Source organism: Rattus rattus, chromosome 6 (assembly GCF_011064425.1).
Source record: "Rattus rattus isolate New Zealand chromosome 6, Rrattus_CSIRO_v1, whole genome shotgun sequence".
NCBI lineage: Eukaryota > Metazoa > Chordata > Mammalia > Rodentia > Muridae > Rattus > Rattus rattus.
This window is the reverse complement of record NC_046159.1, coordinates 151737221-151749902: the sequence shown is the minus strand read 5'-3', so window position 1 is coordinate 151749902 and position 12682 is coordinate 151737221. Positions and strand designations below refer to the sequence as shown.

At 42.9% G+C, this 12682-nt stretch overlaps 1 protein-coding gene across 1 annotated transcript in view; it reads left to right on the top strand.

The window, feature by feature from the left end:
* The window catches only part of Orc5 (origin recognition complex subunit 5), a 55293-nt gene extending 43211 nt beyond the window's left edge, over positions 1-12082 (top strand). Inside the window, exons 13-14 of the mRNA XM_032907092.1 lie at positions 3567-3679; positions 11336-12082. Of these exons, the coding sequence (XP_032762983.1) occupies positions 3567-3679; positions 11336-11381 (159 nt within the window). The 3' untranslated portion in view covers positions 11382-12082. The remainder of the gene's footprint in view (positions 1-3566; positions 3680-11335) is intronic.
* Positions 12083-12682: the final 600 nt, after the last annotated feature.

Sequence of the window (12682 nt, the reverse complement as noted above, 5' to 3'; positions counted from 1 at the left end):
TCCGAAATGTTCGTTTGTGTACTAAGGACAGAGCCCTGAGGATGCTACCACCAGGCTGCTCCTCCAGTCCCTGCATCTGTTCATCTGTATATACATCTCTGCACCCTGTCAGAGGACACATTTTCCCGTCGGCCGGCAGGTTTGCATATTCATCTCCACAGTCAAGGTGCACACCGTCTTCATCATTAACGGACCTACCTATTTCCCATTGACAGCTATACCCTTAGATCTCCCTTCCTTCCCCGCTCTGTGGTAGCTGGGATTCATTTTTCACGCCTCAGTCATTTGTGCTCGTGTGTTTGTACCTTAGTGTACATGTGGCAGGCGGGTGTCCATGCAGAAGTCAGTGTTGGGTGCCGTCCTTTGTCAGCCTACCTTATCTGTGGAGGCAGGATCTTTTACCATTTTACTGGACTGGCTGGGCATGAAACTCTTGGGCTCTCCCTGTCGTACACTCCCCAGAGTTGTGATGGCAGGTGCATATTGCCGTGCCAGCGTTTTATGTGGGTGCTGGGGAATCCTAACCACCTCTCAGGTCCCTTACGCTTGTTAAACAAGCTCTTTGCCCACTGAGCAATGTCCCCAGCCGGCCCCTTTCTTTGTTTTTATGGCTTAGTACTCCGTGATGTGACTGTACCAGTTTTTAAACATTAACCCGTTTGACATGCACGTTCTTTCAAGTATTTTAGTTTGGAGGTTGTTGGTGGAGGTCTTTGTTTTGACTTTTAAAAATGAAACTACTCTGAAATTTGGTCTGCAGATTTTTATATGAAGTTGTTCTCTTGCCATGAACACTTACTAAATAGGTTTGGCCTAAATAGGTGCCGTTACAATTTTTAATCAGGTATTAGACACATGAGATGTGCTGCATTTCCTACATGCCTGCTCTCTCTTGTTCTTTTTCTTTCTGGTGCTCAATGCTCCTTTTATACTTTTGTTTTAAGAATTTCCCTTGGCTATTCTTTAAAGGTAGGTCTGCCGGTGGCACATTCCCTAATTTTCTCTTGTTTAAGAGTGTCTATTTCCACTTCATTTGCAAATGATAGTTTTGCCAGACACAGACTTATCAGTTCATTTTCACAGTGCTGTCTTCTGTCCATGGGGAGACTAAGGCTGGCCATAAATCTTGTGTTGCTGGCTGGCAGTTCTAAGCCTGGCTTACTTTGTGTTGTTGGGCAAGGAATTTCCAAGTTTTTACCTCCATTTAGTCCTCAGGGCCTAGCATCCTGCATTGACTGCAGTCTTCCCCCTTTCCCCAGCCTTCTTGGTTGACCCTTGTGTTGTCCTCAGCAGGGCAAAGCAGTGTATCTGAACCTATGCCATTGTACTGGACCTGGGAGTTTCTTCTCCTGTGGCTATCTTTTTCTAAACCCTGTAAGCCTTCGTTAGTATTTGATTATGAAATGTATTCACAGTAATTCAGAGCTCAATTGAACAACAAGCCTTCTGTACACTACAAGTGTTAAAAAGAGATTGCCTATAACATTCAAGTAGAGAGTGTTTTGTTGGCAAGTTTTTTTCCAACAAAGATTAAGTCCTTCTGAGATGTTAATTTGTAACCTACATACTCTTCTTTCTTTTCCTTGCTGAAACTAAAGAAATCTATGAGTGGATTTCTGCTCCTAGGACTGTAGTGACAGACGTGACCCTTCTGGCTATCTTTCTTGGGTGTTGTATGGCAGTGAATCCAAAAGAGCTAGGTGGGAAAGACGGCCTTGTCTTTGTCTTCCTCGTGCCTGTGCCTGTGTGCTGGAGTGGACAGGAGCTTCTGTGTCTGGAACTGTCTGACGTGCACTGACTGCCTCCAGCTATTCCACTGTAAGCATCGAGAGCTGCTCTGGTTGGGTTGTCGTGACCATTTGAAGTTAAGCAAGAAAAATTATTTTCTGGATGTTGTCTTTGAATGTTCACATTCTAGAGTAAGTCCCCAAGAGTTTAATGGATATATAATTTTTAAAAATAGATAATTAAAGATAAGATCGTGGAAAAGGTAAATGTCCTTATAATTATGCAGGAATAGGAATAATTTTCTATATTTTTCTAAAAGTTTTGATTTAGAATTCTGAATTGGTGTGTTTGAGATTTAAGGTGTTAAACCCAAAAATTATTTTTGTGCTTTAATATATTCTGATTTTAGTCTAGCAGCATTTAAATAAACTGGGAATTTTTTAAATTTTTTTACATTCTTAAGAAGGTATTCTTAAAGTGTCAGTATGTTTTTATACTGTTTATGTAACAAAAGTTTTCCTGACATATGTATTCATATATTACAGTAGTTCTCATATAACAAGGTTGTGGAATGAGTAACCGTAGCACTTTTTGTATGCCAAGTCTAGATGGATTATTTTGTTTAGCTTTGAATGCTTTAATACTAGCTTTCTTAAAATAGCCCATCATCTCCCTAAAAACTGATATCATCATTGAACTCATATTCCGGAAGTGACTTTGGCTGTTCAGTCTTGAAATGATATTATCATGCATTTTTCTACTGTACGTGAGTGGCTTATAAATGGCAGAACTGAAAGTGATCTCAAAGCGGTTGACTTGTTCCAAGCCTCTGCACAGTCATTGCAACTGCCCTGTGGGTATAAACTCAGATATCTGAAAATATTTTTGAAATTTTAACCTAGCTCAGTTAAAGACACATGTTATATTTGTCCATGAAAATTGTGGACGAAGAATAACAGTCAATAAAGAATTTAGTTAAATATGAGATAGTATTTAATCTATAGGAAAATGGAAGTTATAAGAAGTATAAGGGAAAGTCACTGGCAAAGTAAGTAATGTTTTCTCTTACATTAGAAGAAGTACAAAGTAGGCCGCCTTTAGTAATAAAGGAGCTTGTAAACTTTCCAAGTGTTTTAGCAAATGAATCCCTATGGAAAAAAGAAAGGGCTGCAGTTAATATAGTTTTGCCGTGGGAGAATGTCTTAACCCTTCCATTAATTTAACCTTCTATTTAGGACAGGAGTTAGCTCACTTAGTAAAATGCTTGCATGTATGAAGACCCAAATTTGATCATCACTGTACACACAGAAAGCAAAACTGTGGCACGCATTTGTGATCTCAGAGCCTGGGGAGCAGAGACAGGCAGACCCCTGACGCTCGCTCGCCTACCAAGCCAGCCAGACTAATAAATCAGAGGAGAGAGACCCTCGCTCAAAAAAGTAAAAAGATTAATGGCTTCTGAGGAATGACACCTGAGTTTATCTTTGGCCTCCACATGCACACATACTCAAGTGTACTCAACACAGACACACACACACACACACACACACACACACACACACACAGAGGAACCTACACACATGCAAATGATGTTTATGTAAGAAAATGTTGTATTTTAAATCATCTGTTAACAAACTAGGACTCTTTGGTAAGTACCTGTCATTGTTAAACTAGGTTGTTAAACACACATACAAACACATACAATTTGGGTGTGCAAACTTTACAATACTTGTGTTTTTTATGGATTCATTTATGTGTTTATTAATAGCACTGTAAACAAATAAAGGTATCATTCAATCTCATTAAGTTTTCTCATAACAATATCCTTTCATTTTTAGATTACCTCCCTAGTGACTCTTCAGCTGTTAACCATAGTTGGTCATGAAGATCAACTTAATGGACCAAAATACAAATGCACAGTTTCTCTAGATTTCATCAGATCTATTGCACGGTAAGTGTAGATTATCTGATTATGTAAAGGTCACAATCATGCAAATCATATGCTAACTAAAAGTACCCTTTCTAATATAACAAAGAAAAGATCACTGTGCCAAGATTGAATGAGTTCCATTGTAGCGTGTAATCTAGTTTACCAATGATGGGAAGTTAGAAGTGGTGGTTAGTGTGTTAGATGACAGAAATGAATTGACTGCAATACTATATATAGGAAGGCTGGATTCCAGAGATCACCGGATACCAAAGCTCATGTATATGGAAACATGACACTTGAGAGCATAGGTCATCCTCTTCCCCCACATCAGCCCCCTGCCCTCGAGTGACATATCAAGTGCTGACTTGAGCTCTTGTCTCTCTCTCCCATGTCTTGTCTCTTGTGCAGTTTTCTTCCTCAGGTCCTTCACCGACTCTAACCGTACTACTCCTCTGTAGCTGTCTGGTGGCAGCCATTTCTTCTGTCCAAGCTGATCCTACAAGTCTTTTGCTGTCACAGGTCATTTCCATGACTTCCTCCTCTTTCCTTGTCCTCCTTAGGAAGATTACCCTGCCTCAGGCTCCAGCCATCACAGCTTAGGTGTTGAGGAGGAGAGCGTGCACTGTCTAGCATTCACTCCTGCCTGCTAGATTCTTGGCTTTATGTAGACCCTAATGTCTGTGCTCCTCTTTCCATGCTTCATTCACAATATTGCAGCCATAGGTTTAGAGCCCTGTCAGTGCCATTACCGCTGGTGGCTGTCTATTTCCCTTCCTGAGTGTGTGTGGTGGTGCAGGGCCCTACCTAAGGAGTTCTTCACCAGTTCTTCACCTGCCAGTGTTCGGAACTCCCCTCCATTTCCCTGGAGGGCGCTCCTCTCAAGCTGCTGATTTTCTTCCAGTGGCCCTTAGCACCACTGACCACTCAGTTCTTGCTGCAGCCTCTTCTAGAAGCCGTGATTCCAGGGTTTTCTCCTTGTTCTTTGGCTGTTTTGGCTGAGGCTCATTTGCCAGCCCATTCTCCCCACCCGACCTTTAAATGGAGTTAGCTGTTCCTCGAGGCTTGATCCTGGCCTCTCTTCTCATAGTACACTTTTTTCCTAAGCAATTTTAACTATACCTACAACTTCAGCAACCATTAGTAAGTCCCATTATTGTGAAAGGGCATTTCATTTTCATATTTTATATTTTTGACCTTTATTAGACATTATAGTTCAACTCGAGACTGAACTCAGAAATTCTAACCTGTTTTCACACACAAACTGTTTTCTGTTTCCGCAGTCAGAACTGCAGTCTGCCGTGCTGCAGGGGCCTAGAATTGAGAGTGATCTTGTTCTTCCATACTGTCCGTGCCTACTCACTGTTCCGTGAGGTCTCTAGTCCTTGTGTAGATCACACGATGGCGACGATCACACGATGGCGGCGTCACCACTCTACAGTGCTCTCTTGCTCTTTAGAAGCCTCCTAATTAATTTTCTCTACTCTCTTCTCCTTACAGCCTCTGTCTTCACTACAGGCAGGAAGATCTATAAGAAGTTGGCTCCACTCTCCTAGTAGCAATTCTGTATTTCCTACATATTGTATGCCCTTGTCCTGTGGGCTCACGCTTGAGCCTTTTCTCGGTTTTTCCAGTCACCGCTTTGTACACAGCTTCTCTCCACTCATAGTTCACTGTGAAGCTGTATTTTACTTCCGAAGCCCCTTCAGACATACCGTAGCCACTCACCACTTCCTCTGTCACTGGGAAGATGCCGTTTTGATGTATGTTTATCAGCATAAATAGTTAGCTGAATAATTAAAGTCATCGTCCTGAACATGAGTCCACGGAATGGGAAGCACAGACATCGCTCTGTCTATATCAGGCCTGCTGTGGCGCTTTAACCCTGTAGGTGTTGTATAGACATTGCAAATACTCTTGTCCTTTCCAGTGTCAGTAACACCCTAGGTAGGTGGGTGGAATCGTGTGGGTTTGTTTTGGAGGTGACATGAAAAAGAGAGTGAAGAGCGGTCTCACTGGGAATTGAGCTGGGGTAGAAGGAGCAAGCCCCTGTGTTGACTGTCAGAGAGGTAGCTGGGCCGACTTTGAGGATCTGTGCCTGTCCTAATTTGCTGTCTATTGCTCTGAGAAAGATCATGGCCAAATGCAACTTGGGGAGGAGAGGGCTTACTTGGCTGTCACTCCTGATCACAGTCCATCCATTGAGGGAAGCCATGCTGGGACCTCAAGCAGGGCAGGAGCCCATGGGGGCTCTTCCTACTGGCTTGCTTCCCATGGCCATTTACTGCTTTTTATACCACCAAGACCACCTGCCTGGGGTGTCACCACCACAGTGGGCTGGGCCCACCCATATTAATCATAATCAAAAAATACTCTATACACTTACCTGTAGACTAATTTGGGAGTCTATATGTTTCAATTGAGATTCCCTCTTTCTAGATCACTCTAGTTTGTGTCAAGTTGAACAAAATAGTGACAGCTAGTCAGCAAAGTAGCAAAGAACAACCTGTTAGATCGACCAATAATTTATATTCTTAGGATAGATACTGTGCAGTTATTAAGACTTCTACTTTGAAGGAGAAACATAGGGAAGAGGTCGTGGCAGAGCCTAAGTGAATCAAGCAGGTGTACATATGTGTAGCCTCTCACATAGATTACATGTGTGTAGACTTTCACATGGATTACATGTGTGTAGCCTCTCACATGGATTACATGTGTGTAGACTTTCACCGCCTGTAAACTAAGGCAGCTTAACAGTGGGAGTCAGCAGTCCTGACTTCGGGAGCACTGTCAGCCCATGAAGGGCGGGATAGGCCGCCTCGTGTTCCATTCTGTCAGTAACATTGATAAGAAAGTAGACGCAGCAAGCACAGGTTTGGCTTTTGTTCTTTCATGCACTTAGCATTCATGCCAGTGTTGTGTACAGACAGCGCTGGGCTTTGGAGATCCAGACACAAGTATGCCATAGCTGCAGCTCGTGTGCATTTATGACTTAGCTCTTGTTTTGAAGATAGGAATTTACTTAGATGCTGAGGGAAACCAGAGGACAGTTAATGATACAAAACAAAGTAGACATAAAGCACAAAATGTTTGCAGTGCTGTGTAAGCCTGGATGTAGAGAGGAGTTGGTCAAGCCTAGGCTGAGACAGTAGTGTTCTTGGGCCTTAGAACTGAACAGGGCAGATCCAGATGCTGACCTTGGTAGATGAGGAACTTCTCACCTGATCTCTGTTTTCTCCATGAAGGAGGAGGCAGAATTATGACCAAAGGCAGAAACAGTAGCAGTGTTGACTGAGAACAGGGTGTGATATTGGAATCCGCAGCTGTGGGTATGGAAGCCAGTGCTCACAAGAAAAGCAGCGTGCTGACAGGACTTGGAGTCCTTGACCTTGAGTTTACAGTGGCACCAATCTTACAGACTGTGGTCTTTTGCAGCAGCATCCATATGCTAGACCCAGGGCTGCAGAGAGGAATAATTGAAATCACATGCTGTTGGGCTCTGCCAGGCGAGTGGCAGGTGAGCTCTTGGTGTGATGAGCTGTGGAGTCTGCGCTGGACAGAAAGGAAGCCAGGCGCCAAGAGTCTCCTGCCTAGCACATAGACACTGTGTTCGTAGGTCAATAAAACGAAGGGTCTGTAATCTAGCTGTCCCTAGGTGTCCCAGATACTTGAAATAGAAAAAAATAACATCTCAGTAAGTATGTTCTAAGAGTAGAACTTACTGAGTGTTCTTATTCTGAGTGTTTACGGATGAAAAGGCAAATATATAGTAAGTTTACAGGTCTTGGGGTACAAAAGAAACCAAACTCTGTGCTAACTGTGTTCAGTGACTAGGAAATGGTGACAAGGTAGATAGAAGGCAGGTGACTGGAATGCGCTGGGTCTCAAGGGCAGGGATCTTACACAAGGACACCAGTCTCACCTGACAGAACTGTCTGGCATACATTAGAAAGATAAACCTGTATTAGCAAGAACTGAAGAGAAAACTGTGCCCTTCAGGGAGAGCCATGTTTTAGTTAGTGCCCAGAATGAGAGAAATTGATTAGAGACATGGAGGACTTACAGACAGGAAGCTGCTCCCAAGAAGAAACCAGAATGTAGAGTAGAAGTGTGAAGAGGAGGACGTAGAACCAGGAGCTCCGGGGAAGAAACTATGGAACAGTCTTCCTGTGGGGTGAGGGGTAGGCGTTTGCAGTTCTCCATAGTCAGTGGAAAGACTACACAATGCCTCAAGGTTGGAAGGTAAAGTTTGTTAGTGACAAAAGCTGACAAACAGATTTTCAAAACTCAAAACTAGCCCCAAAGTATAAAAGCATGAGAAAAGTCTTTACTATGATTTAAGAATTGACACGATAAAATAAAAAGATAGAGATAAAACTAAATCCTTAAATGTGTATTGTACGGTTTAGTTCTGTTGTTGTAAATTCTGATTTAAGAGTTACCCATAGGAGGGAGGGCTAAGGAGACAGCAGCTCAGCGAGTGAAGCATTTCCACACAAGCTTCGGGACAGAGGTTCAGAGCAACAGAGCCAGGCTGAGGCGGGACAGAAGGGGCATGTGCGTGGACTCCCAGCACATGAGAGACAGGGGCATGATGGAGCTGGCTGGCTAGGCTACCTAGAATTGCTGAGGTCTGATCAAGGGAGACACAGTGTCAACTCGAAGCCTCCCTGTACACATACCAGCACTCATATACTTACAATCCTGCATACACACATATATTCCACATATTCATAGATACAAAAAGAGTTCCCTGGTATTTTATATTGCCACTGTGGTCATGCTGTTGAAATTCTAAATTGTTTCAGAAGATGTATGTGGGGTCAGTAGATAGGTCACCTGTTTGTTGAGAGCTGGGGTGACCTGTTGGCCTTCATACTGGTGGCTTTTCCAGGGAGATCTCTGACCTGGCTAGTTGCGAGGGTTCAGGCGAAGGGGAGAGAACTTAAGTAGGGAGGGGGAATACATTTGTCTCCAACGCTGCCTCTTCAGTTGCTCCGAGACATTGAGACATAGTGGGCTGAGCCAGCAGGAGACTGGCTAGCCAACGAGGGGTGCAGGAGAGCTACTGGTGGGCAATTTTGGGAGAGCAAATCTCTTCCCCATGCTGCAGTGTTACAGCTCTAATGACAGATGATGGTGTAGTTCTCGCATACCTTTAATCCTTTTGGATAGGATTCTTATATACAGTTTTGTGGTGGGTCAGGGTCTGACAGCAGGTGCTTCCTATTGCTTGGTCTGAGAGCTTGGGAAGACCTCATCTACATGTGGGAGGGCGTGGTCCTGCTTCTATGTGACTGGCCACAAGCCTCTCTACAGGAGAGTGTGGCTACATTGAGAAGGGCCTGGCCTTCTGGGAGTTTAGGGAAATGCCTACTGTCCCTTAGGGTCTCTGGGGTTTCAACCTTATTTCAACTGGGAACCAGGATACCTTTCCCAGCCCACCCTCCACAGGGACCATAGAAGTAATCGGACACTTTGCTTAGTAAATGTTGCATAAAGTAATGATCTTGCACATTGAATCCCCTAGTTGCTTTAGTTGTTAGGGTTTCTGCTGTTCGCTTGTTTGGTTTTAGAGGGGAGCTATAAAATCTTACAGCATGGGCACTGGGGAGCATGTGCTGCCCTTGCAGAGGAACCAGCTTAGGTCCCCACCACCCACATGGCCAGCAGCTCATACCTTAGTTCAGTGGATTCAATGCTGTCTTCTGGGCTTTGTGGACATCAAAACATCTTTTGTTTAGTTGTGAGTGTGTGTGCCTGTGTGTGGGTTTGTGCACATGAGCACAGGTAACTGCAGAAACCAGAGGTGCAGGCAGTTGTGAGCCACCCAGGTGTGGGTGTTGGGACTCTAACTCGGGTCCTCTGCAAGAGCAGTGTGTGTTCTTAACCACTGAGCCATGACAGTCCTCAGACTTTCAGAAAAAGAAATTACACAGTGATTTGCAAAACAGACCCAGAATGCGTGAATTGTCTATAAGTGAATGCTTTTAAGTTGCTTGGGGTGTTTAACTCAGACCATTTATTCTTAGTATGTTATTGCATAAACTATGCCGTAACAGCACGGACTTTTACTTAAACATGTAAGGGTCCTATCACAAAGTATCTGCTTTCATTTGTTTGGGCAGACCTTTCTCATGGTTACTGCAGCACAGTTGTGACTCTGTGTGTTCTCTGTGCGTTCTCCTTGTACATTCTTAGTCTTGTCGATGCGTCTTCATATTGGTCATTTGTTCCTTCCATGCACTGGTCTATTGAATAATGCTTTGGGATATAGAAATTCTCCCAGGTCTGTGTCAGGTTGGTTTTTTTTTAACTTTTCTAGCACTTTTTGTTTTCACCCAGAACAAAACAAAACAAAACAAAACAAACAAGTAAGCAAAACCAAGGCATTAAATCTATTTTATTTTGTTGACCATTCAAACCATCAGAGGAAATGTATTCAGAGAGGTATATGAATGCACATTTTCTCTTCCTCATGAATGAGAAAGTCTAGCCTACTGTTTCTGGTTTCTCTCAAGACTTGATAATCAGGTTACTGGCTGTGAGGGTATTTTTAAGGTCATTGCTACAGGAACTCTATTGCCAGTAGGTGTGAGAGGTAAGTGAACGAAGGACTGTGTTAGGCCGTCACAGCATCATCCTTGTGCATGAGAGGACTTAATTGAAATGATCACTGTTTTGCTGCTTAGAAAGGTTCAGTATTTCTCAGGGAGGCACTTGTTATAATAAATATATTCTTCAGTTCAGCGTGGGTATCTCGGTAGCCAGAGCATCTCGCAAATCGAGCTATTTTTAAATGTGCTTCAAAATCTGTATCTATAATTCCCTATCCATATATTTAAAAAATATTTGGCATGTCAGTCATTTGTGTAGAAACTTTTTTAGAAAGTGTATAACAAAATGATAGACAGAAAGAATAATGATGATAGTTTAATAAGTAATGTGCAATTAGTGACTGGAAAAGGCTGTTCTCAAGTGGATGATTATTTTTGTGGAACTGAATACTTAGGGCTTTAATTTTATACTTATTGCTAGATCATTATATCTAATTATTTTGACCATTTATTCAAATAATAAACCTCCAAGTCTGAATATTTATAGTGAAGAATGAGTTTAGAGAAAGGAAAATAATTATATGTCTCTCCCTCTGTTATTTTATTCTGCCTGCTATCAGAGTGTAAAAATATACATCTCCGTCGCCCGTTGTATCATGTTCTTGGACCACACAGATTTAGCTGAAATGCACACACAGGTCAGCGCTGCTAAAGACTGGGATAATGAAAGCTGCAAACGAGGACAGATGAGCTGCGCTGGTAAAGCAGGTGTTGGAAGGGAAACAATGTTCTGAAGCAAACAAGACTCAAACCCTTCTGCATCTCTAATCACTTCGTCTGATTATTAGGCAGAAAGCAAGCAGCTTCCAAATGGAATCTAAACTCCGCACAATATAGCTCAGTGTTAAGGAGCTCTAACTGTCTTAAGGAAAGTAATTTCTGAATGGTTCACAATGGCTTAACGTCCCATTTATAAGGTACATCTAAAAATCAGTGCTGCCACTGTCCTGGTACATCTGACAGCATTGTCCAGTGTGAATTTGCTTCCCACGTACCCTGCAGTCCCTCAGAGCTGAGCAGTAGAGACTGAGGATGCTAATGTGCTATCTGTTTTTGTTTCTAGGACGGTGAACTTTGACATAATAAAATACTTGTATGATTTCTTGTGAAAACAAGCTTCAAAGCCATATGGACACTGTGACAATGACTAAGCCAAGCTGTGTTCATCCAACTACTCGGTTGGCCAGGGAAAGGAGTTCTTTGGCTCTATTGGATTTGTCCAAACAGGTGCTGGCCCAGCATGGAACCTGATGAAAATCCTCTGATTGGTCTGGGTAGATGTGAGCAGAAGACTATTTACCAGGGGCCCGGGAGTATTTGGAAGCAACGTGTTAATTATAAACAGCAGGGTTTGAGCACAATCTGTTCTACTCTTAATGATGTTATCTTAACACTGAAATTGCCTGAAACCCATTTACTTAGGACTGTGCTTTGCTCTATGAACTATCCCCTGCGCTTTGAACGTGCCAGCAGCCCTTGTTTGTTTGCCCAGCCTTTTCACTTCCTCTCCACGGGAGCCGCTGCCAGCTCTTGCCAGAGCAGATTTCCTAAGGCCACTGTTTTAGAAGATCATGGTTGCTAAAGTATGCGCTGTATATGCTTATGGTTTACCCTGGTTTTCCCAAACACAAGGCAGCTTGTTCATTGTACACACAACAGCTTCATGTCTGACTCTGCTTGCTGCCCTGACAGTACTGTCACTCTTGTTAACCACCAATGGCTTTTTAGAGAATGTTGTTTTCCTTCCTTTTTGCTTTTGAGTCACTGAGGTTTGAGAGCCCCACAATAAAATTCTTCCTCTTACATTGTACCTTGTTTCTGACTGCCTTACTTGTTCTTATTTTCTAAGTTGTTTCCTGTTACATTGAATACTTGAAAGCTTAATTATAACCTAGTTTAAATGTTTCTTTTCATTTTATAAAGAAAAATTCTCACAGTCGCCATTCGTAGGTAGGAAGCCTTTCTGTGTGGTGATTTATCTGACCCTTTCTTCTTCAAAGGAAACAAGTTATTTCTGTCTCATTCTTATTTTGAGGTACGGAATACAATTGTGTTTTGCCTCCTGAGTAAGATGGGATCTTTCCAGTCAGGACAGCACCACAACTAGTGAGCGTTTTTCTTCATGCTCTTCCAGGAAGTTGTTCCAGTGCTTCCCAGGATGCTTGGTGAAGGAAGAACCTGGGAAGAGTGGAGCACTAAACAGATTCACACTTGGGTTTCCAAATGCAGGGATCTGTAGAGAGTAGACAGGCCTGTAGGTAACCATCGAGACCTGTGCCTTCTGGGATAGATGTGTGGACGGCTCTGTATGCAACTGTTGAAAGCAATGCTTTCTGGGACATAAGCAGAGAGCCCTGTAGGTAACCTGTCAAAGCAGTGCCTCCTGGGACATGTAGTTTTTGGTTCCTGT